Source organism: Dipodomys merriami, unplaced genomic scaffold, assembly GCF_024711535.1.
Source record: "Dipodomys merriami isolate MVZ:Mamm:240054 unplaced genomic scaffold, mDipMer1.0.p SCAF_3, whole genome shotgun sequence".
Taxonomy (NCBI): domain Eukaryota; kingdom Metazoa; phylum Chordata; class Mammalia; order Rodentia; family Heteromyidae; genus Dipodomys; species Dipodomys merriami.
The window spans coordinates 57,235,235-57,261,417 of record NW_027204492.1 but is presented as its reverse complement, the minus strand read 5'-3'; the positions used below and the strand labels follow the sequence as shown (position 1 = coordinate 57,261,417).

The 26,183-nt window shown below is 35.5% G+C and overlaps 1 protein-coding gene across 2 annotated transcripts in view; it reads right to left on the bottom strand.

Annotated features, from left to right (window-relative positions):
* Pof1b (POF1B actin binding protein) overlaps positions 1-26,183 on the bottom strand; it is a 79,831-nt gene that overhangs the window by 25,080 nt on the left and 28,568 nt on the right. For both annotated transcript variants that reach the window (XR_011376055.1, XM_070040110.1), the window contains exons 5-7: positions 25,952-26,053; positions 16,957-17,139; positions 1,633-1,763 (exon numbers count right to left, since the gene is read on the bottom strand). Coding sequence is in view for 1 of the 2 variants with exons in the window: in XM_070040110.1 (XP_069896211.1) it covers positions 1,633-1,763; positions 16,957-17,139; positions 25,952-26,053 (416 nt within the window). In the remaining variant the exon portion in view is untranslated. The remainder of the gene's footprint in view (positions 1-1,632; positions 1,764-16,956; positions 17,140-25,951; positions 26,054-26,183) is intronic.

Genomic DNA, 26,183 nt, shown 5'->3' with positions numbered 1-26,183 from the left:
TTATTTGTTGGTTGGTTGGTTGGTTGTGGGGCTTGAACTCAGGGCCTGGGTGCTGTCCCTGAGTTCTTTGGCTTAAGGATAGTACTCTACCACTTTGAGCCACAGCTTCACTTCCAGTTTTCTGGTGGTTAATTGGAGATGAGTCTTACAGGGACTTTCCTGCCCGGGCTGGCTTGGAACCATGATCCTCAGATCTCAGCTTCCTGAGTAGATAGGCTTACAGATGTGAGCCACCAGCACCTATCTACGAATCTAAATTTAATTCTACAATGTAAATAATTTCACCATGTGAATGGACAAATGATTCCCCCAAGAATTTTGGATATGTTTAACTGGCATTCTCTAAATTTTATAGAATAGCTACTTTACAAAGCTCATATGCTCTGAAATGTTGAGTGGTGCAGAACAGAATGCTATCCTGGTCCTACACTTTATATAAATGGTAAGTGCTCAAAAGCCCATTTTAAGCAATTAAAAATCCCTACAAATCCTATGTTCATTACAAATGTAATGATTCAAATAGTAGAAAATTCCTTCAGTTTGCCTTTAGTATTTTAAAGAATCCATTCAACATTATACATATATTATTGAAAAGTAAAGTGATTTGCCAAATTAAAGAAACGAATGCAGTGTGGGTTCTAGTTCTAGGTTTTGTATTTTTGCTAACTTAGCCTAGTGATTCTCAAATTTGACCGTGAATAAGAAATCTCAAGAGGCCTTGTTGTGCAGAACAACGCATGATTTTCTTATGTCTGTTTGAGTGTGGAAGCATGTGTGTGTATAGGTGGTACTAGGGCTTGAACTCAGGACCTTGGGCTCTTAGTTTGCTTACTTGCTCATGGATGGTGCTCTACTACTTGTAGTTATGCTTCCAGTCCAGCTTTTTTTTCTGATAATTAGAGATAAAGTCATACAGGCTTTGGTTATATATCAAGTAGTGGGATTGATGGACCATGTTATTTCTAGACTTCATTTTTTGAAGAGCCTCCATACTGTTTCCCATAATGACTATACCAACTAATATCAACATAGTGTGCAAAAGTTCTCTTTCCTCAAGTTCTCATTAGCTTTCTGACATGCCATGCACTTCTTTTCTTATTTATTTGTCCAAAAGTTTGCTTTTGCACATAGAATGCTTTGTTGATCCTTACAGGATTATTTTGGTCTTTGATAAAGTACATAAATTACTATTAACGCTTTTATTAAGTAATACTCGATGCATTTATTTAAAAAATAAAATATGAATGGAAGTGACATGCTACTTCTGGGGAAAAAGTGTTTTAATTACAAGTATAGTAAACCATATTTTAGAAACCCATGTTGAAAAAAATATTCCAACACCCTGGTTCTTAATATAACTTCCTGATTCACTTTATAAGTGCAAGATAAGAAAGAAATAGAAAAGATAGCAATGAAAAAGAATGTGTGATAGGCCTTTGGTACTATTAACTCTTAAAATGAGATATTTGTTCAGTTTTCATCATACGGTTGCCCCATTATTCTCTAATAGAACTCACTAATAGTTCTGCTGTGAATATAAAACTTCTGTTTTAAAAAGTCAATTTTTAAAAGTATAAGAATATAGTGAAATATTGGGTATCTATTGCATAAAGATAGAAATTTTTACAGTACCTTCCTCCAATTCTCTGCAAATGCTCTAGTAAGCAGTGATATAGATCTGTATTCTTACGGCTTAGATCAGCAAGCAATTCTCCAAAATATTTGGGGTCCAGTTTTTCAGGACCATCATCCTGAATTATCACCTAAAGCAAACAACAAACAATTATTTAACCATGCTTTTTTTCTAAGTTCACAGATATAGTGATGCGAAATGAAAAGATAAAGCAGCCTGCACATCATCACAGGAATAAAGTCATTAATTTTTTTTGCATCTAAGGTATACATTTTTCCATATAGGAGGAATTTAAAGGAAAATCAATATTGTACTGGTGTTTTCTACTTCATTTCACTTGATTCTAAGTGATGTTGTGAATATAAAGCTTTATTAACATAAAATATTCAAATACGGGCGCTTCAATAAAACATTAAATAAAAATCTCTGAATTTTCCATTATCACCACATGGCTTTCCCCTCTACCTCCTGTGGGAAATAAATCGTATATTATTTGAAATATACTGACTATAGGAGAATTACTTTTATTGGATTTTTATATTCTCAGTGAAAGCTAAGTTGATTTATTAGTGTATCTTAAAGTTAGACTATGTAAATCTCTTTAATACAATGTGTTTTATATATTTATTGCTGGAAATCCTCCATGTATTATTTGAACCAAAGATCTTTGGAATATGACATGGAAAAGATGAACTTGGGGCCAAATGCAGAAAATTCATAGATCTAAGAGGAAGTTGAAATCCTAGACAGAAATTATTATGAATAGTGTCCTAAATATGACATATGTTATTGGTATCACATCCTTTGATAGCACTGTTTGCTTTGATAGCAGTGTTGGTCACTTTGCCTCCCATCTCAAGGCATAGTGTTCAGACAATAATAACTGCGGTAATATTACACATCATCTTAGATATCACATGTACAAATGAATTCTAAGAATGCAGATAATAGTTCATACTTAACCACTGATACTTCCTTTTAAATCTATCCTCTGAAGGCAGACCCTAAAAATTAATGCATTCTGAGGCAAAATGGAGAATTACAAAGTAAAGATGAACCTCATAATTACATCTATGGTATGAGAATCATTCAGTGAAAATATAGGATACAAGTATAGCATCATGTTTTGATTAAGATATACACATGCACATACTTAAAAACTTAGATGAATATTCCACAATGTTAATTATCTTGTTCATATATTCTTTGGAGTTGTTTTTCTGGGGAATTAACAATTCTCTTCTAGACAGTGTCCTGAAGTAGATGAGCAATGCTAAATGTCAAGATCATAACACAGTATGTTCAAATATTAAAATTCACAGAGCCGGGCACCAGTAGCTCACATCTGTAACCCTAACTATTCAGGAGGCTGAGATCTGAGGATAGTGATTCAAAGCCAGTCCATGCAGAGACGTCTGTGATACTCTTGTTTCCAATTAACCACCAGAAAAGCAGAAGTGGTGCTGTGGCTCAAAGTGGTAGAGCGCTAGCCTTGAGCAAAAGAGCTCAGGAACAAGCCCCATGACCAACAACATCAACAACAAAAATTCAGAAATGGTGTGTAGAGATACCTAGACAGAGATAATGTATGAAAAATTCATGTAAATTTGTCCATCCAGCTATTCAGTATAAAACCTTTAAGTGCTTATATAAATGTAGTAGCACTTTTAGTTTCCTAATATGTTTTTTTTTACTCCAGCCATGACAGAATTGACTGTTCTGAGCACACACATGCCTCTTGTATCTTTATTCACTTGCTTCACTACTTAAAATACGTTTCTCCTTCCATATATATATATATATATATATATATATATATATATATATATATATACATAAATTTTACTTATCCTTTGAAATTTAGACTTCCTATTTTAATGAAAACAAAGTATGCTAGGCAACAGAGCTAATTTAAATTAGCATTTTGTGTTCAATTATCTTCAGTTGTTGTCATACTTTCTTACCAATAAAGATCATGTTGTTTCATCACTCCCTACCACAAAAGAGGTACAATTAACAATAAAAAAATAACTTAGACTTTTTTATATGTCACATAGTATCTAGCACAATACTGACTGAACAATCTAGCTAGTCAGTTAAGTACTTGTGAATGCCAAGAAACCACCTCCCTGATTAGAAATGACCCAAAATGCCAATTGATTCTGGAAGTGTTTTTCTCTTAATGGAGCCCACAGGAATGGTTAAAAAAGTAAAAAAATTGGTATAGGCAGCATTTTCTAAAAAATATCATGCTGATCAGTGTACCTTTTTTCCAAGTTAAGAGGAAGAACAGGTGAATTGCAGCAACTATAGTAAAATCGTTGCAGATTGGAAAGCTGACGTTTACTCCTCAGTGCCAAGCCCCTCTCAAGAAATGCAGGTCCAAATTGCACAATCTTTACTCCAAATACTTCAATGTACCTTCCCTTTATGGACCACCTATGTTGTTATTAAACTTGAACTACTATTAAAAACACAATATAAAATTATTTTTAAATGTGCATTAGCTTGACAAGCTGTTTTCTGCTATACAACTATATACCTGAAGTCGGGTATTTTATGAGGAAAATTTATTAAAATGTAAGGCTTTGTGGCCAATAATATCAAAAAGCAGTCACATGATTAGAGGAGCAGGTAGCACAGGACAAAGGCCTAGGCTTTTTCTTTTTTATATAACAACTCCTATGAGAACTAACTCAGAGTACAGTCCAACAAGAACTACCTTAATTTCCTAAAAGGGTGATGCCCCTGATGACCTAATCGATTCCTACCTCTTACAGGTCTCAAAAACCTTGGTACACTGGGGATAAAACTCCCAACATGGACATTGGGGGATAAACTATATCTAACCTAAATCTAGGTGCAATGCCAATGTTTTTCCATTGATGTTTAGGTTCTATTAATTTATTTTATTGTTATTATAGAATTTATGTATGGAGGGATTATAATTACATGAGTCAGGTAATGAATACATTTCTTTTTGCACAGTGTCTTCTGTTCCCTCACTCTCTTCCCAGTCCCTCACTGTCCTCTCTCCATGTGTGTTTCATGATAACTTTCTCAAGGACATATTTACTGAGGAGATTCAAGTGTTATGCTTGAACTCAGGGCCTGGGTGCTATACCAAATGCAACTAAAAGTTCAGGCAATAATCTGTACTTTTCTAGGAAACAGTAAGAGGATTAAAACTTAAAAAATGAGTTCTTTTGCTAAAAGAAATGCAGAAAAACTAGAAGCAAAATAGCACTCTTGTGTAAGTTTATTCCTTCTGAGTTTTTAGAAGTCTACAATTTGTAAGAACAATTGATTAAAACCTCAAACTTAGTTGGGTTCAAAATTTGAAGGAGTCAAGACTGAAGAAAGACTCTCATATATTGCAAAATATGAAACAGGATTATAACTCAAGAATAAGGTAAAATTTCTTCATCACAAAGTGGGATGTGCCAGTTAGCAGTATTTTCCATTACTAGGTCACAGCTACTTAGAACTTCTTGATTTTATTGAAATTGTTTATGGGTGTGTTTCAGCATAACTTTTACAGTTGGCTTAAAGTCATATTCTTCCTGCCTTGAGGAAACCAAGATAAGGCATGTCCCAAGGAAAGGTGAATACCTTGGGCCAAAAGAAATGTATATTAATAGAGCTTCTCTCTCCCTCTCCTCCCTTCCTCTGTCTTTCCCTTTCTCTTTTCTCCCCCATATGTGTATGTGTGTGTATAGAGAGCTCTCTACATATATACATATGCATACGTTCATATGTATATATTTGCATCTACTCTACATATATACATACATATGTATATATTTGTATCTAATTTTTTAAATTTTTCTCCACATTTTATTAGCATCAATAAGTTGTACAAGGTGGCTTCATCTTCACATGTATGCCAACACATCTATTGATCAGACTCATCCCTTCCATCAATCTCCTTCCTTTTCCCAGACATCCTTTCAAAACCAACCTAAGCAACCTTCCATTTTCACACTTGTATATAAAGTTTTTTTAAACCATATCCACTTAACTTCATCTTGTACATTTCCCCCACTATTATTCATATTTGTTTTAAATTCCTCTCATTTTTGGGTGCATGTTAATTGTTCAAAGAAGTATTTCTCCATGATATTTCACATGTGCATATAAATTACTTTCATCAGACTGGCCTCCTTGCTTACTCTTGCTTTCCTCATCTCCCATATGTACTTACAAAGAAAGCAGTCTCAAATATCAATCATGGATAATACATTTAGCTGCTTATATATGAACAGAGAATTAAAATAGAGTATGGAGAATAGTGGTTCTTGAGTACTCAAAATATGGTATTTCTTCAAAAATTTACAAAACTTTGGGCTGGGAATGTGGCTTAGTGGTAGAGTGTTTGCCTAGCATGCATGAAGCCCTGGGTTCCATTCCTCATTACCACATAAACAGAAAAAGCCAGAAGTGGTACTGTGGCTCAAGTGGTAGAGGGCTAGCCTTGAGCAAAAGAAACTCAGGGACAGTGCCCAGGTCCCGTGTTCAAGCTTCATGACTGGCCAAAAAAATTTTTACAAAGCTTTAATAATATATACCGCATTTTCTTGATATGCACCAAGGGGCATTACTCTCAGAGAAGTTCAATGCATTTTAGATATTACATCATTTGAACAACTGGTTAAACAGTAATTGGTATCTTCCTATTTTGTATTAGAAAATGCAGGGGCCCTAGTAAGAGAAGAAGCATAGAAATTTTATATTCTGAAAATACTTACTGCCACTGTATTCTTCATAAGCACTTTACTAAATAAAGCATGAAACCAACCCAGATACCCTCAGTAGATCAACAGATAAAGATGTGGTATATATACCACAGCTATGATTCCATCAGAAAGAATGACATTGCCCCATTTGTAAAGAAATGGAAAGACCTGAAAAAATTGTATGAAGCAAAGCAAGGCAGGACCAAAGAAGGTTGCATGGTTTCCCTCATTTCTAACTACTAGAATATGTTTATGATATTCTTAGCAGAGGATCACAATAGCCCAATGGCTAAGTGCATAGGATCATATATAATGAAGTGTATCAAAATGAACTCCAAGAATTGGAAATCAGTGGGCGCTATTCCTCAGCTCTTCAGCTCAAGACGAGCGCTCTACCGCTTGAGCCACAGTGCTGCTTCCAGTTTTCTAGTGGTTTATTGGAGATAAATGAGTCTCACGGACTTTCCTGCCAGGGCTGGCTTTAAACCTCGATCCTCAGATCTCAGCCTCCTGAGTAGCTAGGATTACAGGCGTGAGACACCGCGCCCCGCAAGAGGTTCTTATTATGTCCTGTATGCAGTTATTCTATTTTTTTTCTCTCTGTTTTAATTTTCTGTACCCTTTTTCTTGTATATAAGCTTATCTGATACGTAGGACGAAAAGAGAATCAGAAACAGCAGTACAAAGGATAAACTAATGCAACAATGATACTCACTAGACACTATTTTGGAAATCTTTACAGACTCAGGGGGAGAAGAGTGGGGAGGGTTAAGCAGGAGAAAATGAGGGAGGGGGTAACAGTGTTTTTAAAAATGGATTCATTGACTTCCTTTTTTTTTTTTACTCATTGACCTCTTGTTGGAGAGGACAAACACATTTTATCTTCAAGTAGTGCTTGATGGACAAACAGAGTAAGTATAACCTCAGCATGTGACCATGAACATTTTCAATTATTTTCTGCTTCCAGGAGGGAGAACAAAACCACATCTCATTTATTGCATCCAAAGCCCATGATCCTGTTTTCCTCCTCTAACAAACTCTGAGTTCTTGGATAATTTTGGGAGACTATTGTTTCATTCATGCAGTACTTTTTCACTCAAATACAAGAGTTGTCTGGTGACTTGTGTGACACAATTTTTTGTCTGAAACGTAATTCCTCTGTTCTAAATGAAGCTGTTTTTGAAAATAAAATGCTCGATAAAAAAGGAAAAAATGTACTCATTATCTTATGTAACTGTAATTTCCCTGTTCATCAATTTTACAATAAAAATAAATGAATAGAAATTTAAAAAAAGGAATTACCTCTCCAGCACATACCAGCTTTTCAATAAATGCCACTGAATTGAATTTATTGTAAAGCAATCTCAATTCTAAAATGCAGATTTTGTTATCTCCAACAGATTTGTACTCCAAATAATGACCTAATGTAATATTTTATGTGAATCAACTTAGATGGCAAGATATTGTAATAAAGAAAAATGGAATTTGAAGCCATGCTTCCTAGTTGTGGGTTAATTGCTAAACATTCATGAACCATAGTTTCCTCAAACTGTGAAATACAGATAATCTGTTGCCTATTTTATAAAATGCTGGAAGGATCAAATAAAATTAAATGGGGCTGTGAGGTAAAGTGCTTTGTATTGTTAAATCATTTTTCAAACAATTATTTAATAAAGGGTACACAGTTTCTTGTTGCAATAATAATAGAAGGAATGGAAATAAATTGCTTAGTTTTAGGAAAGTCTTTTAATTGTGTCAGATAGATGGTTATGTATATTACCTAGTATAATGTCTCAGTATAGTAAATATTAAATAAACACTTGCTGGAAACCTTCCTCATCATTAAATAGTAATAATGCTGATTTGTTCCAACTTGTCTTGTTAATGAAAAGATGTATTATGGACATTCTTTAAAAAGTCTCATCTTACAACATGAGCACTGAGGAAGTTATAATCGAGGATCAACTGGGAACTATGTATTAAGGAGAATAGAAAGAGAAACACTGGAAGAGTTCCTTTAACAAAGCATACTGAAATGCCTTATAGTGAAACCAAATCAAAGCTGTCTTGACTTCCTTTTAGGGTATGGGAATGTATGTTATGCATGTGTAGATTTGGGCAGCATGTTGTAAAATATGATTATTTTACTCACAACCAATGAAATTTCAGGTAGGTGTTTTGGAGTATCATAATCCATATGGATTATGAAAAATAACATCCGTAGCAACTTAAATTATTCTGACATATTTTAGTATAATGCAAATTCTATGTCAAGAATTTATAAAGCTTCTCCCCCAGGAAGACTGGAAATTTTATACTGAGTCATGTTTTCTTGTTGGTTTCCCTATGGTTTCTAGGAGTTAGCAGCCAAGTTTTTAATTCAAAACCCTGTAAAGACAAAAGCCTGTAGCTTGCATTTCTGTGTATTTCTCCTTCTGATATTATCACTCCATTGTATTTATACTCTCACTGATACATTTTTGGTATTCCTTGTTGTCTTATTCATAAGTCATTTCAAATTTTCTAGAATAAAATGAGAGTTATAAATACATCACTGTGTGTAGAAAATAATTTAAAGTTGATACATTTTTTAGATACATAACTTTTGGTAATACCTTTGTTAACTTTTTCTCTTCTTCACTTCTCTATCATTTCTCTATTCTGCCAACCTTTAGTATATCATTTATTCAAAAGAGAAAATACTTATGTTACATTGAAAAGACCTGTGGGAAAACTTACTGCTTATAAGCACTAGCACTTTGTAATTTATCTTAAGTCCTTTTCTTACTTTTCTTAAGACAGTGCCTCACTATGTAACTCTGGCTAACCTTGAATATCATAGATAGCACAGACTGGCTGTGAACTTTTGATCTTCCTTCCTAAGCCTTCTGAGTGCTGGGTTTATAGGCATGCACATTATATCTGCCTGTTCTACCTTTCTTCCTTTAAATCCAGGTCTACAATCTGGTCCCAAAAATGACTTGATTCATGCATTCATACAGCACACATTTTATTAAGAAGTTACAAAGCAATGTCCTAAAGTATGGTCCCAAGCACCACTAGGAAAAAAAAACATGTAAAAAATTCTCTCCTCCCTTTAGGCCTTTCTGACTTTTATAAGCTTTTAGAAGAGCTGAGACATAAATCTAAATGACTTTAAAGAATGTGATAATTAATAAGAGATCTAAATAGAGGTACATATCACATATTAAGAGAGTTCTGAGAAAGAAAACTTGGCTTCCATTGTATGAGAGAGGTTGTATGTAAAATCACTAAGCTATGGCAACTTAATAGGTGTGTAGTGGCCAAGAAAAGAAAAAAAAATAATGTTGTTAAATTTTAACTCTGATCAGGAGGGCCCTGGGCATAGAGGATACAATATAAAGCTGGAATGGTCAGTTTGAAGGGCAGCTAAGTAGACATGTCATACAAGCAAATAAAATTGTAGATTGTAGAATTTATTTTTATTGTCAAAAGAGAGGGTAAAAAGGAAACAATGATGGTGTCTTGAAAAATGGAAGGAAAGCCTAAAAAGAGAATTTAAAAGTAGAAGTACATTGCAGTGGGATGAGGGAAGATCAAGAATAGAATGGATAAACAGTGTAGGAGCAATAAGAGGCACAGTATGGGAAATTGAATTTGACAGCTAGAAAGTCAATAAAGGAAGCTTCAGGAACACAGTGAATATAGTTGGCAAAGCATTGAAGTGGTGAGGAGATAGAACCAGTGAGCATGTCTTTTTGCTCTGGAAATTTTTCCAGTAAAGGAAACAAAGATGATGATTTCATGTTCATAGAATATGCTTGTGAAGACAAAAATTTGAGTCTTAATTTCTGACTCAAAAGAATCAGAAATTTTTTGAAAATGTACAGATATTCTTCAGGGAAATAAGCCTGAAAGAGTCCATAAAGTGTACTCAGATTGTGGTTCCTGATCCAGTAGCATTAATATAATCAGGAAATCTGGAAATGCAAATTAATTGGGCCCAGCAATCTCCACTTAAACAGATCTTTCAAATACTTCTGGTGCACCTTTAAGTCTGAAATCTACTGCCTATTTGTAGCAGAAAGCAAGACCATCTTCAAAGAGGGACATAATAGCAGTGGCATTTCAGATTGGAACGATAAGGATTACAAATTAAGTTTTACAGAAGCATGTCAATTAGAATTTTAAAAAGGACTGTCTAGCAATCGAGACTAAAAGAGTCTAGTTTGGGTTTTGTCCTTTTTTTGTCAGTCATAGGGCTTGAATTTAGAGACTGGATGCTGTCTCTGGGCTTTTTTGCTCAAGCCCAAAGCTCTTACCACTTTCAACCACAGCACCACTTCCAATTTTTCTGGCTGTTAACTGGAAATAAGTGTCTTATGGACTTTCCTGCCTGGGCTGGCTTGGAAATGAGATCTTCAGCTTTCAGCCTCCTGAGTAGCTAGGATTACAGGCATGAGTCACTGATGCCAGGCTGAGGTCTTTCAACATCACAAAGTAATGGGGCAGAGAAAGTAGATGGCTACCAGGCATAAGTGCCTCATATCTGTAATCCAAGCTACTCAGGAGATTGAGATCTGACTAAAGTGGCTCAAGTCAAGCCAAACAAGAAAGTTTATGAGATTCTTATCTCCAATTAATTACCAAAACACTTGAAGTGGAGCTGTGGCTCAAGTGTTAGAGCAAAAAACAAAATAAACTCAGAGCAGCTCCCACACCTTGAGTTCAAGCCCCAGGACTAGCATATACAAAGAAAGAAAGTGGATGTCTGTCTATAAAAAATGAAATCAGCAAGGTGGAGACGGTATAAGAGAAAGCAACAAAAAAAATCATGAGTTTCTAGCAAGAGGATTGTTGAATTGGCTGACAATGGAAATCAGCACAGTTTGGAAGTAAGGGCTGGGTAGCATGATGAGTGCAAACCTAAGTAGAATTCAGAGAGTAGAAGAGGAACTAATAATGATAAAACAATAAGATAAAGAGACATTAAATAGTCTCAAATGATGATATAAGTTGGAGAGTAGCCAAAACCTCTGTTCACTGAAGACGAAGAAATGAAGAAAGTAAGCATGATGACAACCATGAAGACAGAGTGTGAAAAAGACTACAGATAATGGTGGTGGCATTCTCATGGGTGAATCCAGAGCAGGGCTCAGAGGGAAGAGGAGAGAAGATTGGAAGCTCCTTGATGGAACTGTTCAAGGATGTGAAGAATGACCAGAAGGTCAGTAGACAGAAGCAATTTGAATCAAAGTGTGATATGTATGATGTATGTGTGTGTATGTGTGTGTGTACATTGCAGAGTTTTAAGGAGAGATATTTGAGAGATGGTTGATCAGTACACATAAGAACATTTGACAATTTAACATTATATAAAATTGTCTTGAGAAAATAGTGAACAATGGAAACCAGAAAGCCAAAAAATTATTTGAACTCTTTTTATAAATAAAGATATTGAACCTTCCATCTCACCCTAATGAGAATGGCTGTTATCAAGCAAACAGCAAATGTTGGTAAAGTACATTCTATGTATCTATAAGAATAGAATAATGAAACCTATTAAAATTATAAAAACAAATAGGTTCAGTAATAGTATTTCATAGCAAAAATAATGCAAACACTGGACATTTATTTAGGCAGTAAAAATATGGAAGTTTATTGGCATGGTAGAAGAGAAGAAAACAATGATTTTTAAAAAGTGAAAGTGGGTGTTGGTGGCTCAGGCCAGTAATTCTAGCAACTCAGGAGCTCAGATCTGAGGAGCATGAGTGAAAGCCAGCCCAGGCAGGAAAGACCAAGAGACTCTGACCTCCAAGAGATAAGAGATTACCACCAGAAAACCAGAAGTAGAGTCATGGCTCAAAGTGGTAGAGCATTAGCCTTAAGCAAAAGAGCTCAGGGAAAGTGCCTATGCACTGAGTTCAAGCTCCAAGACAAAAATGTATAAATAAATAAGTGATTGTCCATGGAACAGAACAATCACCAATAATAGAGATATATTATGAATCAAGAAATAGCATGAAAACAAAGGAGGAGGCTACAATGCTTGATAAGAAATGTACTCATTATCTTGCCCATCTAATTGTAACCCCTCTGTACAGCATTTTCACAATAAAAAATAAATAAAAATTTAAAAAAAGAAATAGCATGATTACAGGCATATTATTTAAGTATAGAGAGGTAAATATTTCAAGACAAACTAGGACTAGAAGATGGGGATAAGCTCTGGGGGTTGAACAGGGTTGGGATGAAGTACTATTTGACCTTTTATAATAGGTAGCTTTATTATTTTGCTAGGAAAAATGAGCACTAAAAAGGATAGGCAACATTTTTTAAAATGTAAAACAAATAAATATGAATTTGACACAAATAAAAATTTCAAAAGGGATACCATAGCAGAAGTTGCAAGGAATTAGTAAAAGACAGACAAGGTATTGTTGGAAAAATACGTACTAAAAAATATAGAAAATAAAATTGTAAAAAGAATAATGGAAAAGAGACTGTTGCACAAAAGATACCTAGTTTCAATCGTAGTGATGAAGAAGTCAATAGGTAGAGGCGAAAAACTGAGCCTAATGTAAACCACTGAAGGATGCTGATTTTATTTAACTAAGCAGCCACAAAATTTCAGAAGTGAATGACTTCTGTAAAATAAACACTACACTAGCTTCCTGAAGACTCCCCAGAAAAAGCACTTAACACTGAGATCTGTACTCTCTAATAACAAAAACTGAATTTTCAAATGTTGTAAATAAATAAACCATACATCTGAAACGGAGTGTTTTTCCATTAGTAATAGCACTATCCAAATAAGCAAATCTCTTCCCTTGCCAACTTCCTATGACCTAAAATGTTTCCTAGGTGCCTCAAGGCAAATGGAAGAGAATTTTACACCCAATACATGACAATTATTTCAGTCTTTTTATAAACATCAACTGGATGGCAACATCTAAAATATGTTCAGCTGAGCTTTGCCCTGTCGCTCACTTGTGAAATTATCTCTTCCTTGCTAATGGAAGAATGATCACATCATGTTGTTCTTAATTTCCCTGGAGAAGAATACATGGCTGGAGATATTTTTTAATTGAAACCAAAATGATTCTGCTAGGGAGAAGCATGGAAAACAAAAATACCTAAGTTTTATTTTTTTTTTAAATTATGAAGCCATGTTTTTAAAACCTGGTTTTGAAAAGTATTTCAGCATATTTTCCTCGGAAGAAAACATTTTAAAGGTGATTTAGTTTCATCTAAAAATAGCATGTTGCTCAGTACCAGAACACAGTGTCTAGCATGTACAAGACCCTGAGTTCCATCTCAAGCATCATGAAAATCAGTGGAACAATGTAACTAATTTCTTTTATCAGTACTTTGAAACATCTGCGAGCCTTAAGCTGGAGAAGAAAGGTCAAGAATCAAACATTCATTTGAACATTGTGGCTGACACTAAGCTAGATGCTCTTTTTATTTTACATCATTTAATACTCTTCTTGTAGGGTATGCTGTACATATGATTCTTTCCTTGTTATAGTCGAAGAAATTGAAGTTCAATATAGTTAACTATTGAAGGTAATGGAGTTCAACAGAATTAGGGTTTTTGTTGTTGTAGTTTGTTTCGTGCTTGTCTGGGGATTTGAACTCAGGGTTTGGGCACTGTCCCTGAGCTTCTTTTTACTCAAGGCTAGTGCTCTACCACATGAGCCACAGTGCCTAACTCCTAACTTTTTCTGTGTAGTTTATTGGAGATAAGAGTCTCACAGGCTTTTCTGCCCAGGCTAGCTGCTGAACTGTGATCCTCGAATCTTAGCCTCCTGAGTAGCTATGATTACAGATGGGAGCCACTGGTGCCTGACTTGGAATTAGGCTTTATCACTTCAGGTAACTGAAGTGAAAACTTGTATCATTTTCACTTTACCTTACTACCATCAGATTACAACTTTAAACACAAAATTTTTAAAATGGACCAGATCTTAGTTTTAAAAGAGCCTAACTTACACAAGAAAGGAGAATGAGTACAGTCAAAATACTTTAAATACATATGTAAAAATTTAACAATGAAATTTTTTGACATTGGTTTGGGAAGCGGGGGTGGGGGGTGAGGGATAGTGATGGAGAAAGGGAGTCTGATCAAGATACATTATGCATATATGGGCATGTCAAAGTAAAACTCCTTGTACAATTAATTAGTACTAGTACCATTACATATATATGTATGCATGCAGGCAAAATAAGTCTTTCTGCACTGCACTTTAAAGAGATTCTTCCATCCAGCTGTTACAAGAACAGGAAACATTTGAAATCAACAAGAAGCCTAGGTTAGAGAACTTTCCCTTTCCACTCCTTTGTCCCTGTGTCCTTTGTCCATCAACATTACCCTCATCAAATACTAAAAGCAGAAAATTGTTTCTAAACAGAAATTCTCCAGCCTAAATGCTTACTAAAGCTAATCAAAGCTACTGGGAATTTTAAACTTAGTATGAACAACAAAACAGAAGGTGCCAATTTTCTAAGTAAATAATAATTTTGTCTAGATGTACTGAGCTTGTCAAAGGATATCATAGCATTATTGTTGATGCTGGACAAAATTCTTAATCTTGTTATATTGTTCACATCTCTGATCATTGTCCATCATACTATTACTAAAGTTTATATTCTAGTCTACACTTCTTCAGGTTGTAGTCCTTATAGTTTATGTGAGACTTACCATGTATTTTTTTAGTCTTTACAACAACCCTGTTAGGTAGGTATTACTACCCAAATTTTATGAATGAAAATATTGCAAACACACTTAGTATTATTAAAATCAATAGCTTAAAAGGAATAAAGCAAAAATGAAACCCAGAGCTTATTCTGAAGTTAAGCTTTCTATTATGTCACCAATGCCTCTCTTCTGTGATATTCTTCTTAATTTATGTATAAATGTGGCTCAACCAGGTACTGTAGTATCCATGTAAACTATTACAGGTAACTTATGATTAATCATTGTTATTTTACCTGGCACAAAGCTGTTTCAGTTAACCTTCTAAAGTGTACCTATGTGCATTTTCCCACTCAGTAGCCTACTAATGACAGCCTAAAACATTTTAATCACTTAAACATTTCAAGCATTATGACCTAATCTTAATGAATCATGCTAAAACTGTATCTTAATATTTCCCTATCATCTTCCTTTCCATACAAATCAAACCACTCAATGTGTACTTTTCAAAATCTATTATTTTGTTCATATAATTTCTTCTCCCTTGGATATTATCTTCATGAAATGGAAATGAATGGAAACTCTGCCCATTTTTCAGAGTACAGGTCATTTCCTACCTCCTCAACAAATCTTTTGTTTCCCAGATGAAATTACGTTTCTCTTTAGTTTCCAATGCATGTTGTTCATTCCTCTTTTGTGACAGACAACAAGATAACATTTTGTGTTGTTATTTTATTTTATATAGTTGTCACACTTTCTTCAGTACAGGAGAAATTAAGGCAAACAAAACTAAGGATTTGATTGAAATGCATGAAATTGTTCATAACATTTACAACAATTTCAAATGATTTAATGTAATGAAATGGTTCTTCATAATCATCACTAATCCATTTATGTAAGAAATTCAACACCCTCTGGGCTGTATTTTAGAGCTATTTCAGAGCCAAGTATTTCCATTGTAGAGTATCAGAGGAAAAACAACTTCAGACTTTTTGTTATATTGACAAAGCACAATTTGAAGAATTATGTTTGAAAAAGAATGGGTTTTTAAGTCATTTATACTATCTTTTGGCCAATATAACCAAAATGTATATTTCAAAGTTTTAGTCCGTATAATCTCATATATACCTAATACACAATAATCCAAATTCTTATACTGGCAAATCTCTTTCCTAACTTTTTCTTTTTATTTTATTTTGCCTTCTAGAGTTGCTTATGTAAGAGGTTAATTTTAGATCATGAAAAACACAAATGATGTCTAATTTTCCATTATTCTTGTAGAACAATAATTGCTAGTTTTACCAAAAAAGTCTTTTTTTCTGTTAACACTTGTACAACAGATGTTTATAAAGTTCCAAAGTCTTCATGAGACTGAGTAACTGAAGATTGTATCTGATTTCTCCTTGGCAACTAAGTTTTAGTTTCTATTTTGTTGTAGTATACAATAAAATATAAACACATTCTGACTTGAGTTAGTCTATTCTTAAAGAAGACATATAGGAAATAATTACTACCATGTGAAATATGACCATTAAAATTACCTCAGCATCATTTCTAATTCATTGTTCATTTCAATATAATACTTCATGAAATTAACATTATACAACTGTCAGGCTTATTTTAGAACTGAGAATCAGTTAGAAATTAGGCATTCATTAATCAAGTCATCATTTCTTAGATTTATATTATTAATGAATTGGAATTGTTTTGTCATTTGAAAAAGTGGAATAATTTTGAATTTTATAACAAAATACAGATACCATTGTTACAAATTCTCAGTGTTTTGGTGCAAAGTATGTGCATGACATAATTTTTTTTTTTGGTGCAAAGTAAATGTGAGTGGAATACGTGAATGGTGGTGTGGGAAGTGTTCAATAAGGTGTTCTGAATCATGTGATCAGTCTTACCTGCTCATGGATCTGGTTTGCTCCACTATGACACAGTTCACTTCCAATGGCTGTTGAAATTGAATCACTTCCTGTAATGCTTTGGATTTGCTGAGCACAGTGAGATTGTTGACAGTGGGGAGAGTGGATGATCTGAGGCTGCTGGACAATGTGATGATGGCATTGAACTTGAGGACAGCATTCCTAAAACACATACATGTGTCAAAAATAGCCACTGAGAATAAAAACTACTATTCAAGGAAAAACACACAAAAAACATTTCAAAATGTTAAGGTGTTCTTTCCCACAATAATTCAGACTTTAGAGTGTCAAGTTTTAATCAATATATTTTTATTTTTTTTAATTATCCCATTGGGATAATTTTTATTTTATTTTATTTTATTTTATTTTATTTGTGAACATACTGTACAGAGGGGTTACAATTACATGGGCAGGATAATGCATACATTTCTTACCAAGCATTGCAGCCTCCTCCTTTGTTTACCCTTCACCTCCCTTCCCAGCCTCCCCCCCACCCAATCCTTCTCCCCCTCCCCCCCACCGACATTGTAAAGCTCGTTTTTGACATGACAATTTGTACTGGGATAATTTTTTATCAGGTAGTTGTGACAAATCACTACTAATCTAGCTAGGACAGAGACTTAAATGCTCTGATCAAATTACTATTCCAGTTATACTTAACACTAACACTAAAAGTATCCCGAATATTAACATTAATTAATGTTTCTATAATGATTCAACAGGCACTTCAATGGCTAATCATGTAACAATATTACAATAGTGAAGCTGTAGACATAAAATGAGAAAATAATATACTGCAGTGATTTTCAATGTCAGGAAGCATGTTAACATGGCAGTGGGGGATTTTATGCTTATGAAAATTAAGCACAGATTTTAAGAAAAAGTCTAAAATGACTGACTGGTGCTTCGGATTCTGAAAACATGGCTCTGACTATTTCTACCACTTATTCTTACACTATACCCCTGTGAATACACACACACACACACACACACACACACACACACACACACACACACACACACACACACACACACACACACACCAGTTTCCTCATTTGCAATTAGATATTGTGTGGATATCATTGGGTTGCAGAAAAAAATAAATGAACAAATGTCTGTAAATTATACAATATAAAATAGGTGAGAAATAATTCTATTATTATTACTACTATTATTATCAACATTATCAACTTAATCTTCACGTATCTCATTAATTTTTGAAAACAGGAAAAAAAATCTCTTCAGGTCTAGCAAAGCAAAATGATTTCCCTATGACAGAGGCAATTAATTTTGAAATTGGGACCTGAGCTCATTATTTCTACCTCAAAGTTCTTTTGAAATTTGAGATTTCATACTCCCCTTGTAAAAGTCTGGAATTTTTTGTCATTTGAACTAAATGATATCTTCTTTATTATATGTAATAGTTTTATTCTGACAAGCATAGAGCACAAACTAAAGAAACACACCTGGTTATTTCAATTCTCAGGGCTACAAATACACTTGAATTTCTATAGTATGTTGCATTATTCTGCTTTAATAAGAGGTATCTAGAAACCTTCTTTCACAGAATAAATACTCTATTTTGAGTTATGCTGCATTCATGCACATAAAGTTAACTTTGAAAGTGTAGATACAATGGTTTATTTCCTTTTGATTAGGGAATGTTGACCTATATTAAATAGTAAAATATTTCTATTTTAAATTTTTAAGCCATGTCAGAAACAAAGTGCAAAAGAATGAATACCATATACTCTCCCTAGTATAACTTGTAAAATAACATGCATTTATAATTTATTCATTCATTTACAATTATTGGATAACTGTTTTCATATGGATGAATTAATAAACTTCAAAGAGTGGCAACTTTTGTGAAGAGAAACTAGAGACAAGAAGCCTCAGATAAAGAAGCTTGTATACCTTTTTATGTTCTTTTTGCTTTCTTTTTTTTTCTTTTTGGTCGTGGGACCTGAACTCTGGGCCTGGGTGCTCTCTCTCAGCTCTTCATCACAAGGCTAGTGCCCTACCATTTGAGCCACAGCTCCACTTCTGGCTTTTTCTGCTTATGTGGTGCTGAGGAATCTAACCCAGGGCCACATGCATGTAAGGCAAGTACTGTACCACTGAGCCAACTTCCCAGCCCCTTTTTGCTTTCTAATGCTCTTTTCATACCCTGACAATTTTTTACTATATTTGAAAATTACTTTTAATTTATACAAAATGTTTTTAAAAATAGAGAAAGATCTAAATAGCCACACTGTACAAATAGAAGTTGGCTTGGTAGACACATAAAAGTAAGGTAATCACTACTTATAATTATTTCTTCAAGATTTTTTAAAAATATGACACACTTTCTAATATGTCTCCAGTGTTAGTAAATATATGATATCAACATTTTTTATAAATTTTGGGAGAAAAGGCACTGTTTTTGTTTTTGATTTTTGTTTTGGTCTGTTGTGGGGCTTGAACTCTGGGCCTTAGTGGTGTCCCTGAGCTCTTCAGTTTAAGGCTAGAGCTCTACCACTTGAGCCACAGCACCACTTCTGATTTCTGGTGGTTAATTGGAGATGAGTCTCATGGATTTTCCTCCCTGGGCTGACTTTGAACTACGATCCTCAGATCTCAGCCTTCTGAGTAGCTAGGATTACAGGCATGAGCCACTGGTGCCCGGCTATGCACTGTCCTTTTATGTTCAAAAAAAAATCTTTATTTAAGGGTTGGAGGTATGGCTCAGTTGGTAGAGCGCTAGGCAATGAGTGAATACATAAGGTACTGAGGTCGAGTCTCAGTCTTGGACATAAAACAAAAGAAAAAAACTGTTTATATGTATATAGCTTGATCTCTTCTGCTTGTCCCAAACATATACTAGTTATTGCAAATAAGGGAAACCATGGGACCTATGTTTCTTTGGGCCTGGCTTACTTCACTTAATATAATTTTTTCCAAGTCTTAATTTCCTAACAAATGGAGTAATGTCATTTTTTCTGATCTATGTATAGAATTCCAGTGTGTGTGTGTGTGTGTGTGTGTGTGTGTGTGTGTGTGTGTGTGTGTGTGTGTGTGTATGTACACACACACCACATTTTCTTGATCCATTCATCTACTTAGGGACATCTGGGTTGGTTCCATATCTTACTTATGGTAAATAATGCTGCGATAAACATAGTTGTGCTGGTAGCTTTAGTAAAGCCTTATTTGTGATGGTTTGGATAAATGCCCAAAAGTGCGATTGCTGGGTCATAGGGGAGTTCTATGTGTAGTCTTTTGAGGAGCCTCTATACTGCTTTCCAAAGTGGTTGAACAAGTTCACACTCCCATGTACATATGACTATATGAGATATGTTAAGGGAAATGAACCGCAAATAGGAACACAAGTGTTTTTTTCTTGTTTGCTACTGTTTTTAAGGTATTTATAATGCACTATGTGATTTTTTTTGTTTCTTTTGTATGTTCTTCCCCCATGGTAAAACCCCTGTTTCCATTGTATTTGATTCCAGTGCCCTGCATCATGTATATACATTTTTCTAATTTGGGGAGGGGAAGGGAAAGAACAAAATGTTTAAATAAGGATACAGGTTGACCCATTGTAACAATGAGATGTACAAGACACTATGTTAAAAACGAACTTTACAAATTGGGGGGAGGGGAGGTGTTGGGGAAGTGGAGAGAGAAGGGATAGTAGGGGAAAACAAAGGAAAAGGTAACAATGCTGATTGGAAATGTACTTATTACCTTACTCATGTAACTGTAACCCCTCCGTAGAGTATTTTTTTTTTGGTCCGGTCGTGGGGCCTGAACTCTGGGCCTGGGCACTGTCCCTCAGCTCTTCAGCTCAAGGCTAGCGCTCTACCACTTGAGCCACAGCGCCACTTCCGGCTTTTTGCTTATGTGGTGCTGAGGAATCGAACCCAGGACCTCAGGCATGCAAGGCAAGCACTCTACCACTGAGCCACCTTCCCAGCCCAGAGCCACCTTCCCAGCCCTCTGTACAGTATTTTTACAATAAAAACATATTTTAAAAAAGAAAAAACTTCAAGTAATAATTTAGAATAAAATCCCATTGACAATCTAAGAGACCAGGCTGTCACTCAGTGCCTACTGGCAACTCTAATGAAACAGAATCTCTCCTGAAGGAAAAAAAAATGTACCTCTGACACTTAGGACATATCAACAAAAGGCAATATTTAAGAAAACAAAACTCCTTTTTTATCTGTTTTTCTAGGAAGTCAGTTGGCTTGGTTGTTGTATGTTTAATTCTGGGGATTGACTTCAGGGCATGATCTGTACCCCCAGCCTTTTTGCTTTTTTTGTTTTTCAGGTAGGGTACCATGCTAATATTGCCCTTCCTGACATCCTCCTACTTCCATTTCTCATAAGGATTGCATGCACATGCCATAATACCTGGATGTTTTTGAGATAGGATCTCACTAAATTTTGCCTAAGCTGACCTTGAACCTCAAACCTCCTGTTTCCATATCCAAGTATCAGCGTTATATATGTGCTCCTTTCAACTGAAATCTTAGCAGATCTTCAATTTTTTCGTTGCTTGTATTTGTGTGTGTGTGTGTGTGTGTGTGTGTGTGTGTGTGTGTGTGTGTGTGTGTGTGTGGTGTGCTTGGGAGCCCTGGACCTTACACATAGTAGGCAAGTGCTCTGCCACTGAACTACACCCACACACCCAGTTTTCAATTCTCATGCCCGACTACCATCGTACCTACTCTAAAGAAAAATATTCACAAGTTAATCATATATTTGAGGCATCATAAATAAGTATTCAAGGTAAAAAAATATCAAATGGTTATTACTTATCATGGATTTTTGCTTTTTGATGGAGAAAAAAGAATGCCACAGCTAGGAGCTGATGGCTCATGCCTGTAAAATTTGCTACTCAGAAGACTGAGGTCTGATGATAGCGGTTCAAAATGAGCCAGGACAGGAAAGTCTATGTGACTCTTATCTCCAATTAGCCACCAGAAAACCAAAAGTGGCGCTGTGGCTTAAATTGGTAGAGCACTAGCCTTGAACAAACTGCTCAAGGACAGTACCCGACTACAACTGACTAAAATAAAAAAAGAATTAGAGTATAAATTATATGGATTAATTATTTTGCAACTGTCTCTACCTCATCACCCTTCCATTACAATGGCCTCTTTTTTTCTTGGACAGGTCTCATCTCCTAAGAGCTAGTCTGATCTGATTTTTTGTCACAAGTAACAGTAAATCCTCTGGCTTTAGCCAACTTATTCTAGGGTATCTTTCTTGAGAAAAGTGTTTTTTCAACCAAAGTAGTTTACTTCCTTTCTGTTAATCTTGTGAGAATTGTTTTTCTGAAAAGCTCTTGCTTTGGCCAGGTAGCTTGGCCTTTAATTACATTTTAGTTACATCCTTTTCCTGGTGCACTGTAAGGCATCCTGTTAGATGCTCCTTGGATTTTAGTTACATCCTGTTAATTAAGCCACATCCTTCTGAAGATTATGAACCTGTGCTCAGCCAAAGCCATCAGAATGGTAGAGCCTGCTGGGTTAGGGATAAAAAGAGAGCCCCATGCCTGCCATGTGTGCTTGCTTGCCAGATTTTTGGCTGAGGGAGTATCCTTCAACAGAAGTAAACTTTGGTTTGCTGAGTTCCTTTAAGTTTGTTTCCTTATTCTCATGTGACACCCTGGCATCTCAAGCCATTTCTGACACTTCCATTCCTGAGGAAATTATGTAGAGCAGAGTTTATAGCTAGTTCCATCTTCATGGTTCCTTTTACTCTGAAAGAGTTTTCAAAGCAGTTCTACACCTCCTAAGTCTTTTTAATTCAGAAATAAGAAAAGGCAGACCAAATCAAACCAATATTGAAGTTAAGAGTAAGCAGAACTCTAATTGTTGCAGCTGCATAGGTGATCATATAATGCACAGGAGAATCAATGTTTCATTTTAGAACCCATCAATTAGAGCAGCTGTCTATTCTGTTGAAAACAAGAACCTGGGAGAATCATCAAATATCCTTTCTATTTAATATGTGCAAAACTTACTATTAGGACAGCCAAGTTGGAAAAAATGACAGCTGTTATAATTTGGTATCTTTAGTGAAATGAACTTTGGAAAATAAGTTGTATTTGGTGAAATTTTTTGAATTGTATTATAATGTCCAGAAGTAGGCTGCTACTCTTGTGCAACATGAATGTTTTAATACATACCAAATCAAACCCTTCAGACTGTATCTAATTTTCCAAACAACCCAAAATTTGAACACTTTAATTTTTGTGATTCTTAGAGTTTACCAAATTTTATTTCTGCTAGGCAGAAAGAAGTAATAATGTGTTTATTCGTAAGAATCTGGTAACAATTGGCCATATGTATGTATAAAAATAAAATTCAGCCTGGCACTGGGGGCTCACACCTGTAATCCTAGCTAGTCAGGAGGCTTACATCTGAGGATCAAGTTTCAAAGCCAGCCCAGGCAGGAAAGTCTGGAAAGCTGGAAGTGGCGCTGTGGCTCAGGTGGTAGAGCACTAGCCTTGAGCTGAAGAGCTGAGGGACAGCACCCAAGCCCAGAGGTCTAGCCCCATTACTGACAAAAATAAAATAAAATAAAATAAAATAAAAACAACAAAATTCAAGTTGGGTGCTAGTGACTCATGCCTGAAATCTTAGCTACTCAGGAGGCTGAGTTCTGAGGATGCTGGTTTGAGGCCAACCAGGGCAGGAAAGTACATGAGACCCTTATCTCCAATTAACTTACAAAAAGCTGGAAGCAGAGGTGAGGCTCAAGTGGTAGCATGTTAGCCTTGAGCAAAAAATGCATAGGGACAGAGCTCAGGCCCTGAGTTCAAGCCCCAGAACTGGTACAATAAGTAATGAATGAATAAATAAATATATAAATAAATTAGTTCTTATGCCAAGAAGTAACCTAAAATCAGTTGTTTATTTAATTTGTATATGAGAAAATGACTTTACTATCCAAACTGATTGGCATTATGTAATTGTAATCATGTGTTAAATTATCTTCTCAAAAATAACATTGAGATTAGAACCTCCAGTAATTCAGAAAGATATAATAAATTTAAAAAGTGAAGTTACTAGGCTGAGCATTAATTCCATATGACTGATGTCAGTGGCTCATACTTGTAATCCTAGCAACTCAGGAGGCTGAGATCTGAGGATCGCAGTTCTGAGCCAGCCTGGATAAGAAAGTTTGCAGACAATGATCTCCATCCAGTGAATTACAAAAAGGAGGGGGAGGGGGAGGAGGAAAGGAAGGAGAGGAGGAGGAGTAGCAAGGGGAGGAGGAGGAAGGGGAGGAGGAGGAGGAGCAAGGGGAGGAGGCTGCATAGTGGCCAGAAATAGAGCTGTGGCTCAAGTGGTAGAGCATTGGCCCTGAGCAAAAATGCAGCTCAGGGATAGGATAGCACCCAGGCCCCGAGTTTAAGCTCCAGGACCATCAAAATGAGGGAGGCAGTTGGATATACACAGAAGGATGCCAATGTGAAGGCCCATATGAGGGATGTTTTGTGAAAACAAGGGATTAGCCAAGGAAGCCTGAGGCTAGCAGAAGCTAGGAGACAAGTATAGAATGTATTTCCCTGCTGGGGGATTCAGAAGTATTGTGATCCTAATACACCATGATTTCAGATTTCTAGCTTCCAAAACTGAGATGATGAATTTGTGTTGTTTGAAACCACCCACTTTAGAACTGGGGATGTATCTGCTGGGTTCCATCTCCAGCACTACACACATACACACACACACACACACACACACACACACACACACACACACACACACACACACACACACACACATGCACAAAGAAAGAAACATCCAGTTTATGAGAAAATATGATGCATTGCTTTAGCTCAAAAATGCTCAAAAGCCAGGATCCAATGAGTCACACTCGTAATCCTAGTTTCTCAGGAGATTAAGATCTGAGGATTGAGATTCAGTGCTAGCCTGCTCAGGAAAGTCTGTAAGACTCTTATTGCCAATCAACTACCAAAAAGTAGGAAGTTGTAGAACAGTAGCCTTGAGAACAAAAAAGCTCAAGGACAGTACTCAGGCCCTGAGTTCAAGCCCAGGACTGGCATAAAAAATGTTCAAGAGACAATCTAAGCTTCAGCTAGATGCACATATTTGTATCCAGGGAGAAGAGCAATGTACAGTAAAAATTACATAAAGAACATTCAATGACCATGGTCCTGATGCAGTTTTGTACTATATGCTTCATCTCTCAATTAAGGTTAATGACATTGTTAAAATGTGATTCAAAAATTTCGTCTTCTTGGGATGGGAACATGGCTTAGTAGTAGAGTGCTTGCCTAGGATGCACTAAGCCCTGGGTTTAATTCCTCAGTATCACATACTCAGAAAAAGCTGGAAGTGGCGCTGTGGCTCAAGTGGCAGAGTGCTAGCCTTGAGCAAAAGAAGCTCAAGGACAGTGCCTAGGCCCTGAGTTCAAGCCCAGGACTGGCTAAAACAACAAAAATTTAGTCTTCTTTATCTTTCACAGTACAACATTTTACTTACCTGTGTGTGTGTGTGTGTGTGTGTGTGTGTGTGTGTGTGTACTTATCTGTATATGTACATATAGACATATATAATTATCTGTATATATGCATATCACTCCTTTAAAATTTATCTTAATTTTTGTAAAAGAAACTGAACAAATTATTACTATTGCAGGAATAGTTTCAAAGGAAAGATATAAGGCATGGAGCTATTTATATTAAATCCAGATTCTGCCATTCAGTTTCTATGTGACTTCACATAGAAACTTCAGTTACCCATACAGTGAAACAGGAACTATAATATTTTATATGATAACATAAATATGAAAGTGTTAAAGGCAATAAAAGCTATAGAAATCATGCCATTACCATTCATAGGGGTCTTGCCTAGTACTTGACAACTGAAGAACCTTTGAGTTCTACTAAAATATTCATAATCCAAAATTTCACACATATGCAACACATTTATAAACAGATAATACTTACTTGATCCATATTCAACTTCTCCACCTTTCTTATTGTTTTCTCATAAATAACATTATTGCCTGGGAAGAAATTGCTTCCTCTTAGAAATGGAGACAGTGGTTCCTGTAAGACAGTAAAGAGCACATTTTACTTTGAGGAGCATTAATTCAAGTTAATATCCCATCTTTAATACACTCTGAAGTAGTAGCAGATTTTAGGAGAAAAGTGGAATAATCCTACACTAAGCTTGGCA